A 21279-nucleotide genomic window follows, 5' to 3' on the forward strand; every position below is an offset into this window, starting at 1 on the left:
TTTTCAGCGTGCGGGCAGCGGTCGGCACGGGGGCCAGGGCACGTGAGGTGTGCGCTGCAGCGAACCGTCGCCCCGCTGCCAGGGGTTGGTGGCTCCCACGGGCTCCCGCTGAGTCCAAAGGAGGCCGCTGCCTGCGCTCTGGCTCTGGATGCGGCTGAGCCGGCCCAGCTTGTGCGGGGGGTCTTAGCCCCGCGGCTCACTGCAGCGGCTCGGAGCGCACGTCCCGGGGGGCAGCGATCCTCTCCCAGGTCTGCGGAGAGGACGCGCACGTTGTGCTGTTGCCACAGGCCCAAGCACTCAGCCCTCACTAGTCAGGCCCAGATACTGTGAGACTGGCTTGTCAGCGTGAGGTTGGAAACGTGCAGAGCTGCTGGAGTTAGGAAGTTAGTGCTGTGATGGTTTTGCCTTTGGGTGCCCAGGCTTCACATTTTCCAGCTAGTCTCTATAATCGTGCTGGCTAGAAGCTTTTTTTAAAAGTGAAAGCTGAATCCCTTGCCTTATTACACCCCTTCAGCAGTGGGGGCTTTAAGACATACGCCAAATAGTGTGAAACTTGTGATAAAAATCACAAGAGTTGGCAACAAAGGTCTCTCACAAGGATCCTTTCTGCCTCCTCCAAAGGCATAAGAACAGTCATAATGGGTCAAACTAGTGGTCCATCTAGCACCAGTATCCTGTCTTGACCGGGGCCAATGCCAGGTGCTTCAGAGGGAATGAACAGAACAGGTAATCATCAAATGATGCATCCCCTGTTGCCCATTCTGACCCACACACCCCTTCTCTTATGGTTACATTTGCTGGATCCCAGCTATCACTATCCTTTGTGTACTTTTTAGGAAATAATAGCTTACTGGGAGGTGCCCATATTAAAAAACTTGCTTGCAGAATGGTATTGTCTCCCTCCTGAGCTATGGTTATCACTGGGAAAGCAGGTTTTGTTTAAATGGTGAGAAAAATTAATCGTCCTTTATGTTTGCAGCATGTGAATGCCTGCCTTCCCGGATGTTTATCACAAGCTATAAGTCATGAGGGAGCTTTGGTAGAAGTCCCATGTTAAAATACTGGCAGTTTATCATTGGCTTTTAGGTAAGCAAATTTTGGGTGCCAGACCATAAGATAGGTTAGGTAGGTCACTTTTTTGGTTGTAAAAATGTAAACTGAATTGTAATGTTGAAGTTACTACTCTAGAGATGTAAGTACTAATAGTGTATTGTTTGTGGTCTGTTTTCTGTAGGTAATTTCCTGATCTGATTTGGATGAAAGCGGCAGAACAGCTCTTAGTTCTTAGGAAGTTCACATCGCTGCTCCCCATTTTTATAGCACATATTTATGATAAACCTTAAACAGCCTCAGCCGTTGAGCAGGCACAATAAAGTACAGAACCGTCAAGTCTTTTTCCTGGGAAGAGAGATGCTCCTTCACCCTTTGTATTAATAGTTTGGTAGTTTAAAATATTTCTTTCTTTGGTGATTGAAGGATTTTGCTATTTTTGTTTTAATGAGAGTCTTAAAAGCTCCCTTGTGACCTTTATTCAAAAACTTTCACCGCTTGACACCCCTTAAGACTTTTACTGTAAACTTCCTCACACAAACTTCACTTCCCACTAGATCTCTCCTGGGGAGTGTTCCCAGTATATGCATTCTCCTTATCATGGCTTTCTTCCTTCCCACTAGCTTCTTGGGTTTGCAGACTTTGGGGAAATACCACATGTTTTGGCCTGTTCCAAGGCACCAACAGCTGTTTACTGTCATCTTCCATCTTCTGAACAGGGAACATGTTAAATGTTTCCATTTTACTACCACTTCTCCATCTGCAATACCAGTGGATCCCAAAGCAACTCATATGCTGTCTACTAAGACCAGATCTGAAGGTAGAAATGGAGAGGAGAGGGGGGGCAAAGACAGAACAGACACCTCTTCTCCTCATCCGTTTTCCCTGTTCTCTGCTGGAGCTGCCAAGAGGAGATCAAAGAATCAAGAGGATCTGCTCATGATATCTAAAAAGAATGGTATCCGGCCACCAGAAAAACCTTTGAGTGTGGCGGAATGGGAAGAGCTGAGGGGAGAATTTAAGGGAATTAGCAAGTTTGAAGATGTAATGCTAGAGCAAATGATCAAATGCAACAGCTCCATAGATGTGGCCAAGTCCTTGTTGTCTATGGTGGCAATGAGAAAAGGTGACATCAGTTATAATTTATTGGTCAAGTACCTGGCTCTGTGTGTCCGGCAGGAGCTGATGGCAGAAGTTTGTGATGTCTATGATATATTGAAAGTCAGATTTAAGACTTTAGAAACGGGGGCCTACAGCCTTCTGATCAAGGGGCTGAATGGTTCCGATCGGTGGAGAGAGGCCTTCTTGCTACTGGAAGAGATAAAAAAAGTCATGACCCCGTCAAAAGGGAACTATGGAAATTGTATCAAAGGGGCTCTCAATAACCAAGAAATAAACTTGGCATGTGAACTGTATCATGAAATGCTGGCTAAGGATTTGATACCAAACTTGGATACGCTGCAAGTCTTTTTTGATACTGGCAAATGTGTGAAGGATAATCAGTTAAAAAGTGAACTCTTAGGAATTCTCTTGTATCTGAGAGAAAATCAACTATATCCTGGAGAAGCTCTTATGCAAAGCATAAAGCTATGGTTTGAAAGGTAAATATTATTTCAAAAGCTGTTACTGGTTAATGGGAATTGACTCTGTGATCCATTAAGACCGTAGTCCAAAAGCCAGTGTAAATCCCTGAAACCTTTTATCATTTTATGTTGTTTTTCCTTTTTTTTTTTTTTAAAAAAGCACTGTCATAATCTCTTTATTTCTACTGTAAGTAGAAAATTTTGCCAGGTCTGAATTTCCTATCACAATTTTTACCTTTTCATTTTGCATTTTTCGTATAGGGTATAGGTGTAGCATATTCTGATGAGTCCCACATTTTTGTCTTCACCAGTTCTCATCCTTGGTTTGTTATGTTTAATAGCAAATACTGAACGTTGATGAGTGTCAGAATTGCCTCTGATGTACTAGGGGAGAGAAGTGGTAAATTGTACAAAATTGAGACAGTTTTCCTCTCTGGTACAAGAAAACAGCAAATGCCATGAGAAAACAAATTCTGGCTCATTCCTTCTAATATGTGTTAGCTCAGAGGGTAACCAGAGTAATTTCAGTAGAAGGCCCTGAAGTCAGCAGATGTTAGTACACAAGAATGAGATCTGTACACACAAGAATGAGATCTGTTGAATAAGAAAGTGCTGTTTTTGCATAATTGCTTCTCAGAGCAGAACTGTAATTTAAAAAAAAAATCTTGTTAGTGGGAATAAAAGAGGACAGCCTCATCATATTTTGGTCAGGGGGAAAGCCTGCTCATGTACAGAGTTGAGTTGATGGGAGGAAGGGTAATAGGGTTTCCTGTTTTCTCTTATCTTTCAAGACAGGTAAAGAACCTCATATATCATTGTGGCCAATGCAGTGTAGTGATGTGTGTGTTGGCACTGTGATGATGCACTGTCAAAAGGTCCCAATGCAAGCATTGCAGAGTCAAGTTGCAGTGACTTTGTGTGGGATCCATAAAGAGACTTAGGCCTTGTAATGCTTAGTGTCACAGTGCCTCATGTCTAGGCACAGGAACAACGTGGTGATCCACGAAACCGAGTTATTTGCCTAGGCTCCCTATTCAGTGAATGGGGAGAGATGGTCACCTAAGAAGTGCAATCCATAAAAGCCAGCACTGGACGGAGGGCTAGTCGACAATGGCAATGTTAAAGCACTGCTGCGGCAGCACTTTAATGTGGCTCGTGTGGTCGCGGCAGAGTGCTGGGAGACAGCTCTCCCAGCGTTCTAGAAAAACCACTTCCACGAGGGGCGTAGCTCCCAGCGCTAGGGCACCGTCTACACTGGCGCTTTACAGCACTGAAACTTGCTACACTTGGGGGTGTTTTTTCACACCTGAGCAAGAATGTTGCAGTTCTGTAAAGTGTCACTGTAGACAAGCCCTTGATTAGCCAATTGGAGATGCTGATGACGGGGTGTGTGCTAAGCCCCACTCCTCTCTCAGAGAGAGGTTCCTAAATCTGGGCTGTAGGGAGGTGCTTATATCTGCTTAGTGATGCATGGATGGGAACCAGCTACCTTGAGTTAGTGGGTTTAGGTGCCTAAGCCTTTTTTTTTTTTTTTTTTTTTAATTAATTAGGCACCTGCCTCACTACATGCAAACTGGCCAGAGGAAGTGGTGCTGGTTCCCATGCCCACTTTATAACTTTTAGTCCAGCGGTTAGCACACTTGCCTGGGATATGGAAGACCCAGGTTCAATTCCCCACTCTCTGCCAGAGGGGAAGAAAGGATTTGAAGAGCAGATCTGCTTTTCAGGACGGTGCTGTAACCTGTAAGCTATTGGGTATTCTGATGCGGGGCTAACTCAAACTCTCCTAAAAGAAAAGGAGTGCTTGTGGCACCTTAGAGACTAACCAATTTATTTGAGCATAAGCTTTCGGGAGCTACAGCTCACTGTAGCTCCCGAAAGCTTATGCTCAAATAAATTGGTTAGTCTCTAAGGTGCCACAAGTACTCCTTTTCTTTTTGCGAATACAGACTAACACGGCTGCTACTCTGAAACCTGTCAAACTCTCCTGTTGAAGCTGTTCCACTGCAGATAAATCATGAAAGAGTCATTGGAGCAGAGGGACTGGACCAAAGTATTCCACCTCTGGGGGGTGTGTGCTTTAACCATTGGACTGCAGAGTTTTTGTTCTCTGTCTCTGTCTGGCCCAAGGCCTGTTCCACTGCGGATAAATGCTTAAGTAGTCATATGCAGGGTGTTGCACATAAGCAGGTATAACAGATGAGCCTTCATATAATTTCTCCTTATATGTAAACAGTTATTATTTTTATTTCTAGATGCAGACCAGAAAAAAAATCTTTTGGCTGTACTGTAGTTAAAAAAAATGATGACACAGAAGTCTAACATTATTTATATTCTATATATTTTTGTTTTTAGTATTCCAGGAGAGAACTGGGAAGGACGCTTAACTACCATTAAAAATAGGTAAATACAATATTTTATGTAAAAACTTAATAAATAATGTGTTTGGTTTTTTTTGCCATGAACTTTACTTTGATAAAACAAAGCAAAAGGACTATTTCTATTCTGTCATTTCAAATTTCTTTTTGAAATAAATTCTTTGATCATAATTTCTAACACACACTTTTTGGCGGGTGTACAGGACTTCTCAAACCCCTGAGGTGATGCCATGGATCTGCAATCCCACCCCGACAGTGCCCTTAGGAAGACTCTGAACCTGACAGTGTATGTGTCTGGTGATGGGTTTATTTATTTTGAGTTAACTTTCAGGCAGGGTTCAAAGACAGGTCTAGGGGTTGCTCTTAGCTGGGAGCTAATTAGGGCCTGCATCTTAAAGAGGGTCTGGGATATACCTGTAGCAGGAGGAGAAAGCTATTTTGTTGACTATAGTGGGAAGGAAATGAGCTGCTCTGTTTGTAGGGCTGTTTGTTTATTTACTGACTGTAAACCTGTATGGGAGGTGGTTAGGAGCCAGAGACCCTTGCCAAAATTATTATTTTGGTTAGAGTAAACTGTCCCTATGTAATTGCTCAGAACCTGGCCCTACCACAGAGATTTGCACACAAAAAAATGTTAATTTGCAGTATGGACAAAATCAAGGAATTGCAAAGTATTTTCCTTCATAGACAATTTAGATACATATTTCTTCAAAATATAATATACAAATATTTGTAACTTTGTGAATGTGTCTTACATATTGTCAGTCTAATTTGAAGGCCAGATTTGTCTTTCATGTGTATTGGAATTGTGTCAAAGATAGGAACATCTTTGAGTTATATGCTGCTTAGGGTTTGTAATGAAAATAGAGTGTACAGGTGCTAACTCTTTAACATTTCTCTTAGCTTTTCTTAAATGTGAGTATGTATTGCATCTGCTGCTACTGAAGTCGGGGCGGGGGGGAGGGGAGGAAACATTGACCGCTGTGGGAGCAGGAGTGGGCTGCTGTAAAGTCTGATTTTCAGCATACAGGCTGCTTGTTTTCTTCCTCCTCCAGCTTCCTGGAGCTTGTAGCTTCTTCTAGTCCTGATAATCAGGAGCTTCAGACTTAGACACTTCTGACTATTAATTTTTCTTTGAGAGTTAGAAAGGCTGTTTGACTTCCCAAGGTCAGTTATGGAAAGCTCTAATTCTCTTCCACTTAGGGATTCCACATGGCAATTGGTATGCTGGATCCAAACATCAGCTTGTTAAGTCTGATGTTATCCCTACCACTCCAGAAAATAATTGAACAGTGCACCTAACTGTCAGGGAACGGTGTGTGTGGGAGAGAAAAAACGTTTTTTCCTAAACCATGCAGAGGTGTAATCAGCTTTCATTCCTGAGGGGAATGTATGCTACTTTTACCCTGCAGGACCCTGCATCCAACTGTGTGCTAAAAACAATGTTACCCTGAATAGTCACTGAAATTTACCTCATAGGAGGTTCGTTGGTTATGCTGCTCTTAGAACACCTACTCAGCAGGCTTTGGCTCTTGGGGAAACAATGTTATGAATTTGTTAAACAAAGCATAATGTGACTTTACTTTATTCTACGATTAGATCTTTCTAACTAATATAAAGTGATACTGGAAAAAGATTCAAGGTTTAAATATGCCAGCTGTAACAAAGTCTGTAAATGATAACTTTAATAATTTTGGTGGAGTCTCAATAATTTTTGGGGTCTTTCTTGTGGGCTCTTAAATTGTGGAGTTTTAACAAGGTCGTTCTAATTTTTGCCTGTTGTATTTAGAATTATTTATCAGGAGTTTAGATTATTTAAATAGCCAGACATCTGATTAATACAGATGTGTGGCTTGGGCCTGTGATAGCAACCAGTGGGTTGAGTATGTGGAATGTATTAAAAGTTGCTCATTGTTAGTGTGTGAAGTCAGCAAATACACTGTCCGCACAGTAATTTATGCAATCTTGGAATATTTTTTGCTTATGGTCTGTGTTTTGATATAGACCAGAAGTCTGGTTGTTGTGCCAATTAGGTATTTGTGGTTGTGTTGGGTAAGAAATATACTTCGGCTCACTCTTCGCTTTTCTCTGTGCAAAAATCAGGGGAGAATGACTTGCTGTTTCTTAACATTTAAAGCTCAAAATCTATGGCAGTGTTCTAGGACTATGCAGATCAGAACTTCACACATTGATTGATGTAAAAAAGAATGATCCCTCCTTCAGTTCAAAGCATGCACAGCTGGATGAATGTAAGCCTCTGAACAGAGCATCGTAGAGGGGAAAATGTGAAACATCAACATTCTACTTTGCATCTATGAAAAGACCTAAGTGAGAGGAGGCAAGGAAAAATCCTTTTGTCTGGCAGCCTGGAACAACCAAAGAACTGTTCAGGATAAATGACATTTTATGTACTGCCTACTGGACAACCTGCTGACTTGTACTTAAAAATCCTGGAGACAGTGGTTGGCATGTGCAATCTGAGGATGAAAACAGGTCTTCTACCTCATATTTTTTGTAAAAGCCCTCAAAGTTTTCAGGGAGAGATCAGACACGATTAGCTTAGTTCCCCCTGTACTTACCTGGCCAAGCAACACTAAAGGGGGAATTAAGCAAAAAAAAAAGCTGATCCTTTGTTTCTTTATCCACTGCCACCTTTTACCAAAAAAGCTAAGGTTGGAATTGGTTGTAATTTTCATCCACAATCAGACATATAAGTTAGGTGGTTCACCAAGGATTTTTAAGAGTGTTAGATCATTAGTTTGTCTTTGAGGCAGGGATAGGCAACACAACTTAATTAAAAAACAACGTCAACAAAAACCTCATTCTGATCTCAAAGAAATTGGGGCAATCACATTTTAGTTGGGCAAATTAACTTGAGATCCGGGGTGTTCTTGTACATGGGGCATGGCTACACTTGCAGATGTAGAGTGCTTTTGAATTAAACCCGCCTTCGGAAAGCGCTGCAGTCTGTCCACATTTTCGGCACTTGCAGCAGCATTGGGAGCGGTGCATTATGGGCAGCTATCCCACAGAGTACCTCTTCCCATTCTGGCGCTGTGGCTTGTGGGAAGGGGGTGTAGGGGTGGGGCATTCTGGGTCCTGTCCCAACGCCCCGTGATGCATTGGTTCATATCCCAGAAATCCCTGTGCTTCTGTCCACATTTGGTGCCATCTTTCAACATTTTTTGTACTGCGTGCTCTGTCTTCCCTTTCGGTCTGCGGGAATGGAGCCCAAACTGCTGAGGAGTATGTTGATGAGTCTCGCAACACGTCCCGTTTGGCAGGCGAGTTATTCCTTATGAGCCAAAGTGACAGTGAGGGCTCCGATGATATTGACTTGAGGAACGCATATGACACAAGTTTGTTTGTGGCATTCACGGACATGCTTACCACTGTGGAATGCTGCTTTTGGGCTTGGGAAACAAGCACTGAGTGGTGGGATCACATCGTCTTGCAAGTCTGGGATAATGAGCAGTGGCTGCAGAACTTTTGGATGAGAAAAGCCACTTTCATGGGACTGTGTGAGGAGCTCGCCCCCACCCTGCGGTGCAAGGACACGAGATTGAGAGCTGCCCTGACGGTGGAGAAGCGGATGGCTATTGCAGTCTGGAAGCTGGAAACTCCAGACAGCTACCGATCGTTTGCTTACCAGTTTGGAGTGGGAAAGTCGACTGTTGGAATCGTGTTGATGTAAGTTTGCAGGGCCATTAACTGCATCCTGCTCAGAAGAAACATGACTCTGGGTAACATGCATGACGTTGTGGATGGCTTTGCACAAATGGGTTTCCCTACCTGCGGAGGTGCGATAGATGGCACACGCATTCCAATTCTGGCACCAGCCCACCTAGCCTCCGAGTACGTTAATCGGAAGGGATATTTCTCTATGGTTCTCCAGGCGCTTGTGGATCACCATGGATGTTTCATTGACGTTAACGCAGGCTGGCCCGGAAAGGTGCATGATGCACGCATCTTTCGGAACACTGGCCTATTCAGGAAGCTGTAAGCCGGGACTTTTTTCCCAGATTAGAAGATCACCGTAGGGGAAGTTGAAATGCCCACTGTGATCCTTGGAGACCCCGCTTACCCTTTAATGCCGTGGCTCCTAAAACCCTACACAGGGAGCCTTGAGAGCAGCAAGGAGCGGTTCAACAACAGGCTGAGCCGGTGCAGAATGACTGTGGAGTGTGCTTTTGGCTGTTTAAAGGGCTGTTGGCGCTGTCTGTATGGGAAGCTGGACCTGGCCGATGACAGCATCCCTGTGATTATATCCGCTTGCTGTACCCTCCATAACATTTGTGAAGAGAAGGGTGAACGATTCACTCAGGCATGGAACTCAGAGGTTCAACAGCTGGAGGCTGAATTTGAACAGCCAGAGAGCAGGGCTAGTAGAGGGGCCCAATGTGGGGCTGCAAGGATTAGGGATGCCTTGAGGGAGCAATTTGAGGCAGAAAGCCACCAGTAATGCCCTGTGCGGTAGTGAAGTGTAGTGGTTCCAATGTTAATAGGAATCTGTGTTTGCTACGTTGGCTTACAGTGCCGGTTTCTTTCCTAGGCTAAGGTATCTTCTTCTTTATGCAATAATAAAGAATGTTTTCAAAGCCAAAAAATCCATTTATTGAAAAGAAACATAGCTACTTGGGAAACAGAAAGGGCAAGGGGGTGGGGTGGGGAACAACAAAGATGATTAAAGGGATGGAATGCAAGCCATATGAGCAAAGGCTGAAGGAACTACGTATGTTTAGTTTGAAAAAGAGGAGATTGGGGCAACCTTCAAATATTTGAAAGGCTACCATAAAAAAAGATGGAGAAAAGTTGTTCTCTTGCCACTGAGGGCAGGACAAGAGGCAATGGGTTCAAATGACAGCATAGCAGATTTAGCTTAAATCTCTTGAAAAAACTTCATAACTGTAAGAATGGTAGGACAATGGAACAGACTGCGTAAGGAGATTGTGAAAGCTCCTTCACTGGAGGTTTTCAAAAGGAGGCTGAATAGTCATCTGTCTTGGATGATTTAGACCCAACAAATCTTGCGTCTTGGCAGAGGTAATGACCCTTGCGATCCCTTCTAACCCTCTGATTCTTTGCCTGGAACATGCTTTACATGATACATCTCTAATGGATTTGGAGCTGCTCAGTATTTAATTTATAAATAGTGTAGGTTGACCTGGTTATTGGGATGTTTACTGTCTGAATATATCAGTTTAGTTTAATAGGGGGTAGCTGGCAAAATGGGATCTTTGCAGTGCCTTCCACATCTACACTGCTACATTGAGCAGTGCAGTGTCTCACTGCCTCCTCTCTGCTGCCTCCTTCCTGCCAGAGCCTTTCCTTAGTGAAAGGCTCCTGCTGTGAGGAGTTGCCAGAATCTTTTCCTGATGCTTCCCACCCTGCCAGAGTCTCACCCCTGCACAGTCCAGGGCAGCAGGTTTGTATAACTTTTGGTGGTGCCCAGAACGGGTCCAAGTCCCGCCCCAACACCTGCCTTGTAAGCCAATATATATTTTTTAAAATAATGTAAAAATGGCATGGAAACAGTAAGCATTTTAACAGTTGCCCTATATTGCACAATGTGGGGGGCTGTGGGCTCTGGCTGAGGGTGCAGGCTCTGGGGTGGGGCTGAGGATGAGGGGTGTGGGAGGGGCTCAGGGCTAGGGCAGAGAGTTGGGGTATGGGGCGATGAGAGCACTAGCTGGGGATGTGGGCTGTGGGAGGGGCTCAGGGCTAGGGCAGAGGGTTGGGGTGAGGAGGGGTGAGGGCTCTGGCTGGGGGTGTGAGCTCTGGGGTGGGGCTGGGGATGAGGACCCCAGGATGCAAGCAGGCTACCCCGGGGCCAGAGCCAGGGAGGAGGGCTCCACAGTCCCCCCCAGCCCTCTCCCCACTGGCAGCAGAGAGCTCTCTCCCGCCTCTTCCCTTCCCCCACCCCCAGCAGCAGCACACTCACCCGGCACTGTCATTGCACATGCTCCTAGGGGCTGGGCGCCTCTCAGGTCCAGGAAGCCCCCTCACCTCCTCTGTGGTGGGTGCCGGGGAGGTGGGGGAGAGGGAGGGCTGCCATCACGTGTGCGCCTCCTCAGCCTGCTATCAGCGCCACTTCCTTTTGTAGTCGGCAGCAGCGGGCAAGGGAGTGCAGTGCGGAGCTGCAGGGGGCAGCCGCCCAGGGCGCAGGCAGGCACGCTCCGGGGGAGGTGGGCGGGGCATGGGGACACTCCCGGGGAGGCGCGTGGGCTGGCAGGCAGGGCCAGGAGAGAGACCTGGCTCCAAACATTGATGGAGCCGGGCCCTGAATTTTCTGGAGCCCATATAATTCGCTGCCCCTGTGCACAGTTAAAAGTTCCAGCAGTGGGGAAAGACTATGTCAAAGCGGGAGTCAGCATGGAAAGGCTCAGGTAGCTCAGTCAATGCTTTAGTCAATTTTAGGCTATTTCTGTGATCCCCTCTGTAGTATCTGATCATTTTGAGTTTTTAATGTATTTTGTCTTTGCAACACACTTATGAGGCAGAAAAGTACAGATGGGGATAACTGAGACAGAGAAAGACTAAATGTATTTTCCAAGGTCACGGAGGAAGTTTGTGGTAGTGCTTGTAATTGAATGCTGTTCTCCCAAGCCACAGCGTAGGGCTGTAATCACTGGACCATCTTTCCTCTCCCTTTGCTACTAGGACCTCTGGCACAGAAATTGACCCCTAAATGTCCCCAAGGATCTGATCCAGAACCCACTGAAGTCAGTTGGAGTATTTCCATTGATTTCCATAGGTTTTGGATCTGGCCCAAACTGGGCACAAGTCGTTTTCTGATTACTTATTTATTTTTTGTTTGCACAGAAAGAGGCATGCATAGTCAGTTAATAAATGAAAGTGAATTTTAACATATGGATCTTTTACGATTCTTATTCACACACATGCATACTTTGTTTGTGGTTTTATTACCGTTACAGTGGAAAATGTCCAGTTTGTAACCAAAACCTGGAATCTATTAATCTGAGCCAAGAAGAGTACAATGCACTCAAGGAAAAAATAATGAAAGATGTGATCCAGGGAACTGATACATTCAGGAAGACGACTCCTCAGGTAGGTCTCAAGGGCCTTCAGGTTTATTGACTGGAGAGTCAGAAGTGACTAATGTTTAATAGGTCTAAGAGCCATAATAATTTTTTTAACACTTAATTTTATATTAAGGATTTTTTTTAAAAGTTGTGTCATGCTAATACTATACATTTTCACTGATTGATTTATAGTAAAATGTATTTGAGAATTCATTTCGACATTCTGCTTATAATCATATACATTTATTCTTAATCTCACTTATGATTTTGGTCCTTCAATTCCTTCAGTATATCTTTAATTTTTGTCTTAATCAGTAAGAAACTCACAAATATTTTAATAACCTGCCTACATTTTCTCCACAATTTAATAACATGAATCCAAGTGCTGAACTCTCCATTTCTCCCTTCACCCTCATAATTTTTCACATCTTTCTAGTTGGTCATTTGAGGAGAGGATACGTGGACTAGAACGATTACATTTTTAGTAGTAAATGTTAATAAATGTCAATTTTTCCCCATCCAAAAACCAGTGGAAAATATTCCATGATTCATGAATGAAATTTTCAATGGAGAAAAGTTTAAAAATACCTAGGTTGTCCTAGCAAAAAAGGGAAGTCTCTGCCATCTCATTAAATATTGTTTATTTCTGAAGCTTATGTTTATTAAATCTTGAATGCTGGATTTTTCAATAGTGCAATAGTTTAAGTCAAAACTAGGAAAAATATTTTAAAATAAACATCAATATTACCTGTCAAAATTCACAAGAAATTAACACTAACCTCGCAGTCCTAAATGTACATGGGCTATAGTAATATATCATCTGCAGTGGGAACATCTTGCTTTGAACAGGGATCACTGCATAAATACGAGTTAGAAATGGTACAATACGTACAAATCATGGTCAAATGCTCTTCTTACGTTTTCTTTTTTTGCTTTGCTTTGCAAGTCCTTACTCATCATTATGTGTTGACTTTAGCAAACAAGCAGCCTGGATACTTAATGGAGTTGAAAGATAAAAGACCGCTAGATGGAGCCAGTGCCACATCTGAGAAATTTTGTTTGCTGACATTTAATAGTAACAAGATCAAACCATTATGAGAATGCTGGGCTTTGCTGCTGGTAGTGCCAGAGTTCAGCTCCAACCTCTGTAGCAGATAGCTCTGGTGATCTTTAGGGAGTACAGCAGCTCCAGCTCTCTAGCACTCTTGCAGGTGAAGAAGCCCTACCAAACCCAGGAGAGTGGGGCATTATGGGGCCCATCACTGGAGGGCTATCCATGTCTCCACTTACTACTTCATTCCTGCTGTCTTTCCTGGCACCACCTAAATCTTTGCCTCCCCACTGTTCATGCACATCATCAGAAAGGTCAGGGGTGGCATCCTGATTCCCCACAATACACTTGTCAGATTGGCACTTCCCCTGCTGGTGTTCAACAGAGAATTTATTGCATAGAGAAGCCATATAAAGAGCTGGGCTGATTCTTCATCTCCTGTATTGGTCTCAGGGACAAGTTCCCCACCCCTGTCATCCTGCCCCCAAGAGCATGGAGGGAATGGAACTTGTCCCTAAACCCAGTATGCTGGCAAGAGCTGCTGGAAGAGGAGCTGAGCTGTTATCTACACACCTGTCACAGCTTCAGCTGTCAGTTCTCCCCTTCTCTTCTTCCTGTCCTTGCCAAGCCTCTTGTTGAATGGATTAGGGTGAAGCTGGAAGTACAGTTAACAGCTCAGCTAGGAAGCTTGTGCTCTCTGCTAGCAGTGTATAGATTGCCACTTTTCTGTCATTCCATTCCACAGTGCCAAAAAGAAGGTCTGATAACTTTTCATATTTCAGATTTTAGACCTCTGATGATACCATGCACTAGATGTCAACAAGAAGAGTCTAGCTATATAAGTTCCATGATTACCTTACTTACTGTTTCTTCCCTATTTGTGTACAGAAAAAGCATTAGATGTTCGAAACTTTTAAAACACCTAATTCTAGGGTACCCATTGTCTCTGAACCCCATTGTTCAAGTATCTTCATATTTTTCCCACAAAGTTTATCCTGGCTTCAGATTTATCCTCCCAACTTTCAAACTGATCTGACTTCTTTTGTGAATTTTACAGGGGCTACAGAATCAGCTTTAAAAAAATGTAGCAGCAACCTTAATATTGTCAAATGGCTACTGCTGCTCCATAGTACTAAAATTTAAACAAGAATTGGGAAGAATTGTTGCATGGTAACATGAGCAATACCACCTATTTTTTAGAATTCCTCAGAGAAATCCTGGTAAAGTAACGGGTTTATATTTCTCTGATTCCTTAACTAGTTAAGCTAATTTATGAAGTTTGTTTGGGTATGTTTATGTTGGAGCTGGGAGATGCAATTTTCAGCTTGAGTAGATGTACCCAGCCAGCCCTGATCCAGCTAGCATGATAAAACCAGAAGTATAGCTGCAGCAGAATGATGGGCTGGCTGTCCTGAGTATGATCCCATCTGAGATCATGGAGCTAGCCCATCCCCTTACTCATGCTGCAGTGGCTACGCTTGTATTTTTAGCACAATAGCCCAATCAGAACTAGCACAGGTATGTCTGTTGGAGCAGGAAATTATACCTTGCAGCTCTGGTGTACAGCTCATACCCTTTGAGTCCCAGTTTGAGGCCTGTGGGGAATCAGGGTCTCTTTTGTCTCGTTAACCAGGTTACATCAATAGTACCTTACACCATGAGTGTTCCCTCTGGAGTCAGTGGAGCTACTGATGGGGCCCGGTGCTATTCCTTGGGAGGAAGGATATCCCTGTGCAGGCCTGGGAAATGGGGAATAAAAAATTGTTGGGGGTTAGACTAGATGACCCTTGGGACCCTTTCTAACCCTATGATTCTATTATCACGGTTCAGCTTCGAGTTTGGTTTAGTTGGTAACCTTCTTCCACTTGTTCTCCATGAATGCACAGCAGTTAGGGCCATATTCCCTGTTTCCATTACCCACCCAGCTGGCTGCAGAACCATTTGGAGTATGTAGGAGAGGGAGAGCAGGTCACATATTGAACTACCCCCTGGCAGTGGGGGACCTAATTGAAAAGTGTGCTAGGCCCCGGATTTGCTTGAACTAGCCCCGATACCAGTACTGTAATCTGCATTGGGAACCATTGTTGTTTCTGTACTATCTTCATCTGTTGACTGCTAGTTGAAAATCTGTTCTATTGAATTTTCTATAGTGGTGAAGGCCTGCCAGTTGTTCTTACCATTGGCTAATAGAGGGAATACCACAGAGAATTGCAGGTTGATCATCTTTTCATTACTGTAGGCTGAGTAGGCCCTGGTCAAAATCCCGACATATCCTGACACTTAAAATCTCAATATCCCTCGAATACAACATTCATGTCATACATGTCTGTGTGTGCACTTGTACAACTTTTTGTGCCCATTCTTGGGTGGGTTAGTCCACTACTATTTCTCATGTGGAAGTTTAGGCTGCACAGATGTCCCATCTGCTTCCTCCATTGTGGAGAGGGGAGGAAATCAGGCCACGCTGAATTTCCAGAATTTTCCTCTTTTTGGGGGAGGTTTGGGCCACCTGGTCCCTGTATGTGGTTCTTTGCCTGGTTCTCCCTAAAACTGTCACCCCCTAAGGAACCAGAGGATCTTTGTGTCCCTAGTTGCTAGCGATGGGTGAGAGGATTGATAGGCAAGGGAGGAAATGGAAAGATTTTTGGGTTTATTTTTAGTCTATTTGTTTTGCCCTAGAGTGCTCTGCAGTTGTTGGCATGACTTATCCCTGCTTAAAGTAAAGCACTTCTTACTTGGTACTGACTTCAATCTAGAGTTCACTGTGAAAGCATTTGTCATCTTCCCTGCATTTATAATGACCTTCTCCCTAACCCCCAAAGTAACATGCCACTTTAGGACTACTTACAAAGCATCTATACCGTATTGAACTGAGTCTTTAGGGACAATGTATACATCATTGTGGAGAAAGAATTAGAGACTATATTCTCAGTTTAAAAAATAGTCTACTTGGCTTTAAATATTGAGTACAAGCGCTGGTATAGTGAAAATAGCCCTTGCTTGTAAAATACACTGTGGAGTAACTCAAATCTGCTTTATTCCCCTTTTCTCTCTTTCTTTATTCCCCTTTGCTGTTTGTACCTTTTGCTCATCCACTACTGCTCTTCTCTGACCTTCTCCCAATCCTGGTATTACTGGTGCAAATACTCCCTCCTTTTTTAATTGTCAAGACATATTGAACTGCCATCCTGTATCACACCACCGCCGTGATTTACTGTCTTATTATGAAACTCAGACAAGTTCAGAGAATAGGACACAGGCCTGGAAGGCAGGAAAACTCGGTTTTGTTTCTGATTCTGCTGTTAAGTTTTTGTGATCTTGCAGAAGTCAATTTATCTTTCTGTGTCTCAGTTTTTCCCACCTGCCTGATGGGCATAATGACACCTACTCATCTTTATAAAGTACTCAGAGATTTATGGTAGAAAAGAACTATATCAGGGCCAAGTATTGTTACTGCTGTTTTTTGTCTTATCTATATCTTTTGATATATTCCTTTTCTATTATTTCTCTGTAATCCTATTTATTTAAGCTATGAAACATACTGGAATAAAGTTTATATGAAAGATGATTGACGTCAGTGGTGCTGGCGTGTGTGCTGTACAGTTCACTTCACCTTGTAGTTCATATTAGAAATGTTAACACTCTTGAGTAAGCAGTCATGCTTATCTGTCATGTGAGTTGTTATACAATTAACACTTGAAACCCTATTATTAGTAGTAGTTGTCATAAGTAGGAAATTATTGACTGAATTTGAAGCTATAGTGATAGCTCTGTATGGCCCTGCAGGATTTTTTTAGCCAAATGAGTGTAATGTGCTCTGTAATGGCTTAGTGTGTTCTTTTTTTCTTTCTTTTTATGATCAAAATCGGGGTTCATACTATCTTCTTTCCAATTATTGGTCAATAACCAGAGCTTGAAAAACTTTTCAGGAAGCTTGTTTGTGAAAGCTCTATGTGACAAAGTTCCTCCTCTGCCTTGGTGGGTCCTGCGCTTATTGGCAGATTTGCTCGCCTCAGAGGTTCACGGCAGCCCTCAGTTTGGCCACTTTCGTGGCTCAAATCTGCCATTCAGTCAGTTAGCCTCATCACTGGCCAGCATGGGGAAAGGAAGAAGAAAAATCCCCGCAGTCTCTGCTGATCCACCTAGTGGATCGGGGAACAGGCCAGAGACCTTCCCCTCTGGTGAAACCCACAGTCCAGTTCAACTCTCTGGTATCAAGTAGGAAGTTAGGGGAATGAAGGGAACCCAGGCCCGCCCTCTACTCCAGGTTCCAGCCCAGGGCCCTGTGGATTGCAGCTGTCTACAGTGGCTCCTGTAACAGCTGTGTGAAAGTTTGAGTTTGATTGGTCCAGTATCTTTCCATCGTGTGAAAACTAAAGTTACTATGTAAATATGCAGGCCGGCTTCTTAAGTGGAGTTACCCATTGGAAGCACATTACACAAAAGGTTCAGTGTCTGAACTAGGTTCCAATAGGTTTAAGGGTGGAATTGAGAAAGTATTAGCATTAACCTATAAAGTTCTAAATTGTTTCGTAACTGGATGATAATCAGGAGGATGTGATTTTTAAGGGTCCAACCTCCCCATGGCCTTCCTTCCAACACCTTCTTTATTCTCACCACAGGACCTTCCTCCTGGTGTCTGATAATGCTTGTACTTCTCAATCTTCCAGTAGTCTGCCTTCTCACTCTCAGCTTCTTGCGCCTATTGCTCCCAGCTCCTCGCACGCAGGCCACAAACTGAAGTGAGATCCTTTTTAAACCCAGGTGCCCTGATTAGCCTGCCTGTCTTAATTGATTCTGGCAGCTTCTTGATTGGCTGCAGGTGTTCTAATCAGCCTGTCTGTCTTAATTGTTTCCAGAAAATTCCTCATTGTTCTGGAGCCTTCCCTGTTGGGAAACGGGACCTCCCTTGCTTGCTCCTCAGCTATCTGCTTTCTATTCTTTCCTAAAGCCCCCTGGCCTGGATTTTTCTTACTTTGTGACCCTGCCTTAGTTTCACCACCCCCCCCCCCCGACCGGGCCAGACGCTTTTTTGTTTTGTTTTGTTTTTTTTGCCGTTTTTCTTTGCTGCCGTTTGAGTGCTGGTCGGCTGCCAGCTTGCCGCCGGCACCTCCCCCCCCCCCCCCGCCTGCTCTCGGGCACAGCTATTTGCCTTAGCTGAAACCCCTGGAGGAGGGGAGGGAAGATTGCCGACCCGCTATCCGGAGGGGGGAGTGGAAGCCCCCAGACCCAGCCGTTTTGCTGTCAGCTCGGAATTTCTTCTTATCTCTGCAACATTCTCGGCCTGCTGGAAGCCTTGGTACACAGCCAACAAAGCTGGAGAAGAAGATAGAGGACAGAGAAATCACCCAGGGAAGCTACAAATCATCGTGGAGGGGGCCGTAAGACTGAGTAATTCTTTGAATTATACTCTCGTGAGGGGGAGTTTGGATGTGGTTTAATTGCGTTTGCGGCGGCACAGGGAGTGTGGCATGGAGCTGCCCCCCGATCCATCGGTGCCTCCCCCCAACATTATTACAACTGTCACGGCCCCCCGCCGTCCATCCTTGCTGGCAACCTGCCATCTGCCTTCGGATCCAGCTGTTTGCTTTGAACTTTGCCTTTCGGACCGGACATAACAGCCAACCAAACGAGACTCTTTGGGCAAACGTGCGTGGGTCCACCCCCCCCCACCTGGACTGTTTACCCCACAGCTTGCCCCTATCACCGGACCCCGATTTCTGTTTTTCCCCCCTTCCAGTCCAACCCATATGGTACCCCCCCCCCCCCCCGCCTGCAGCCCAGCAGGGAGGAGTGGTTTATCTGCTTCCCCCTCCTCCTTCTGGTGTCTCCCCATCTCTCCCTGCTCACAATGGCGGGGAATGAGAGGGGTGAGGCCCCTCTAACAATATCAGTTGTCCCTCCCACACCTACCCCCCTGCCCAACCCCCAAACCCCCCCCCCCACTGTTAAAACACCTGCCACCGCCCCCGCTGGGGCACCGGCAGCAGGAGGCACCGGGGCGATTACTGCCACTGCTGCGTCCACCGCCCCCCCAGATTCTAGGAACCCCCCCCCCAGCTGGCCAGAAAGGCCAGGGCAGGAAGAAAGGAAAGGGCCCCGCTAAAACCACTAGGCCCTCCATGGCAGGGGCTGCCCCCACGGCTGTGGCCTCGTCATCGACCATGGCGTCCCTCCCTGCTGTTCCCTCCACCAGCTCTGCGAACGTCCCTCCCCCGGCCCCCAGGACGTATGCTCGGGCGGTGGCAGGCTCCCCCCTGCCTGCCGCCTCGTCATCTCGCCCACCCACTGCCCCCACTACCATCACCAGCAGCCGGGGCCCCTTCCCCACCTTGACCAGGAGGCATGGTGTCCGTTGCCTCCTGGTGCCCGCCTCGCCCCACGTGGAGACATACGTGCAGGCGTTGGCGAAGGTGGTAGGACCCACGGCTATTGTGGCGGTCTCCAAAATGTATGGGAAGGTTGTTTTTTTCTTAGCTTCGGAGACTGCCGCCCAGGAGGCGGTGGAGAGGGGCCTGGCGGTGGGGGGGGGTGTTTGTCCCCCTAGAGCCGCTAGAAGACCTGGGCGTTCGCCTCGTCCTCACCTCCATTCCTCCCTTTTTACCCAATGCTGCCCTGTTACCCGCTCTCTCCACCCTGGGGAAACTTGTCTCTGTCATCAGCCCTCTCCCGTTGGGCTGCAAGGACCCCACCCTCCGTCACGTCCTTTCGTTCCGCTGGCAAGTGCAGCTTCTGCCGCCGGCAGCGGCGCGTGACGGAGAGGCGCTCGAGGGGTCCTTCCTAGTCCCTTACCAAGGAGCCCGCTATGGGGTCTTTTACTCCATGGGAGAGGCCCGGTGCTACCTCTGCCGCTCAGCGGGGCATGTCCACAGAGACTGCCCCTTGGCCCGGGGGGAGGGGCGCCCGGGGGGAGGGGCACCCGGGACCCCCAAGACCCGGCAGGACATCGGCCCCGTCGTTGCCGACGCCCCTGGCCGCCCAGCACCTGAAACCAACCAACCCTCCTCCTACTCGACCCGCTGCTGCTCCCGTCCGGGCCCAAGAAACACCTCCCCTACAACGCCCAGGTGAGCAAGGGAGTCCCACCCTTGCTATTACTAATCTGGCGGAGCCTATGGAGGAGGGTGTGGCAAAGATATTACCGAGTATAGGAGAGGGCCCGCCCCAAGGAGAACCCCCCGCCCCTCATGCTGCCTCACCGTTACCCCCTCGATCCCCTGAACCATCGCCTCCACCCCACGACAGGACCCCTGCTAACTAACCCCCAGATGACGCTATGGAGGGCTGGACCCTAGTCCAGGGGAAGCAAGGCAAGCGGAAGGCTTGAGCTCCACTGCACCCATCCGATGCGGAAGCCCCCCGGAAGACCAGGAAGGGAGGCACTGATATTGAGCCTTCCGCTACGGCCACGAGTGAGATCCATCCGCTGGTGTCGGGAGGGGAAGACAGACTGGCATTGGAGGGCAGAATCCCCCCTCCACGGGAGACCCTCCCCTCCAAGACCCCTGAGGAAGCTCCTTCTGCCCGGATACCACCCGAACCCCCCGCGAAACCCGAAGCGACTGTCGAGGCGGGCCCTAGAGGAGAGGCCCTCGGGGTAGCAGGAGTTGGCCTCTCCTCCGTGTATGCGGAGATTGAGGCCCTAGATTTGACCCCGGTCACCCAGGGAGAGGATGATCTACTGCCAGCTGGCCTCAATCTGGGCAATCTCACCCCAGCCCCCCTTTCCCCATGCTCCCTCCCCCTAATTGCCTTCCCGGGCGAGCACCCTGCAGAAGGTGGTCCACCACCTGATGCCATGGCCGCCAAGACCACCACGGAGCCAGCGCCTAGCGTCGCTGGGAGCCCCCTCCCTTACCCCTTAACCCTCGACTCTGCTCAGGAGGCACCTTCTTTTAGCTGCTCGCCTCCTGAAGCCCAGAGCCTTACCCCTGTCCCTGCCCAATTCACCTCCTTCTGCAATGCTATTGCCGCCCCTGGGGTTATTCTTTTCCTGCCTTTCGCAGATTCCCCCCAGGGAGCAGTCTTTGCACTTTCTAGTCAGACGCCCCGTCGGTGGTCCGCACCCTGCCTACCCGCCTTAGCGGACCACGAGGCTGCATTGAGAGCCCCACCAGGGAATACCCCGGAAATCGTAACCCCACCCCCCCATGAGCTGCGGCATGCACTACGGA

General features: G+C 46.6%; 1 protein-coding gene across 3 annotated transcripts in view; it reads left to right on the forward strand.

Moving 5' to 3' along the window:
* Positions 1 to 21279, forward strand: part of PRORP (protein only RNase P catalytic subunit) — a 103953-nt gene that overhangs the window by 386 nt on the left and 82288 nt on the right. Inside the window, exons 2-5 of one of the 3 annotated variants that reach the window (XM_073349017.2) lie at positions 622 to 726; positions 1235 to 2651; positions 4989 to 5036; positions 11947 to 12079. In XM_073349017.2, coding sequence (XP_073205118.2) covers positions 1651 to 2651; positions 4989 to 5036; positions 11947 to 12079 — 1182 coding nt within the window. In that variant the 5' untranslated portion in view covers positions 622 to 726; positions 1235 to 1650. Of the gene's footprint in view, positions 1 to 17; positions 727 to 1234; positions 2652 to 4988; positions 5037 to 11946; positions 12080 to 21279 lie in introns of those variants that run through there. The other 2 variants (XM_073349019.2, XM_073349016.2) reach the window with 2 other exon arrangements.

This window comes from Lepidochelys kempii, chromosome 6 (assembly GCF_965140285.1).
Source record: "Lepidochelys kempii isolate rLepKem1 chromosome 6, rLepKem1.hap1, whole genome shotgun sequence".
NCBI lineage: Eukaryota > Metazoa > Chordata > Testudines > Cheloniidae > Lepidochelys > Lepidochelys kempii.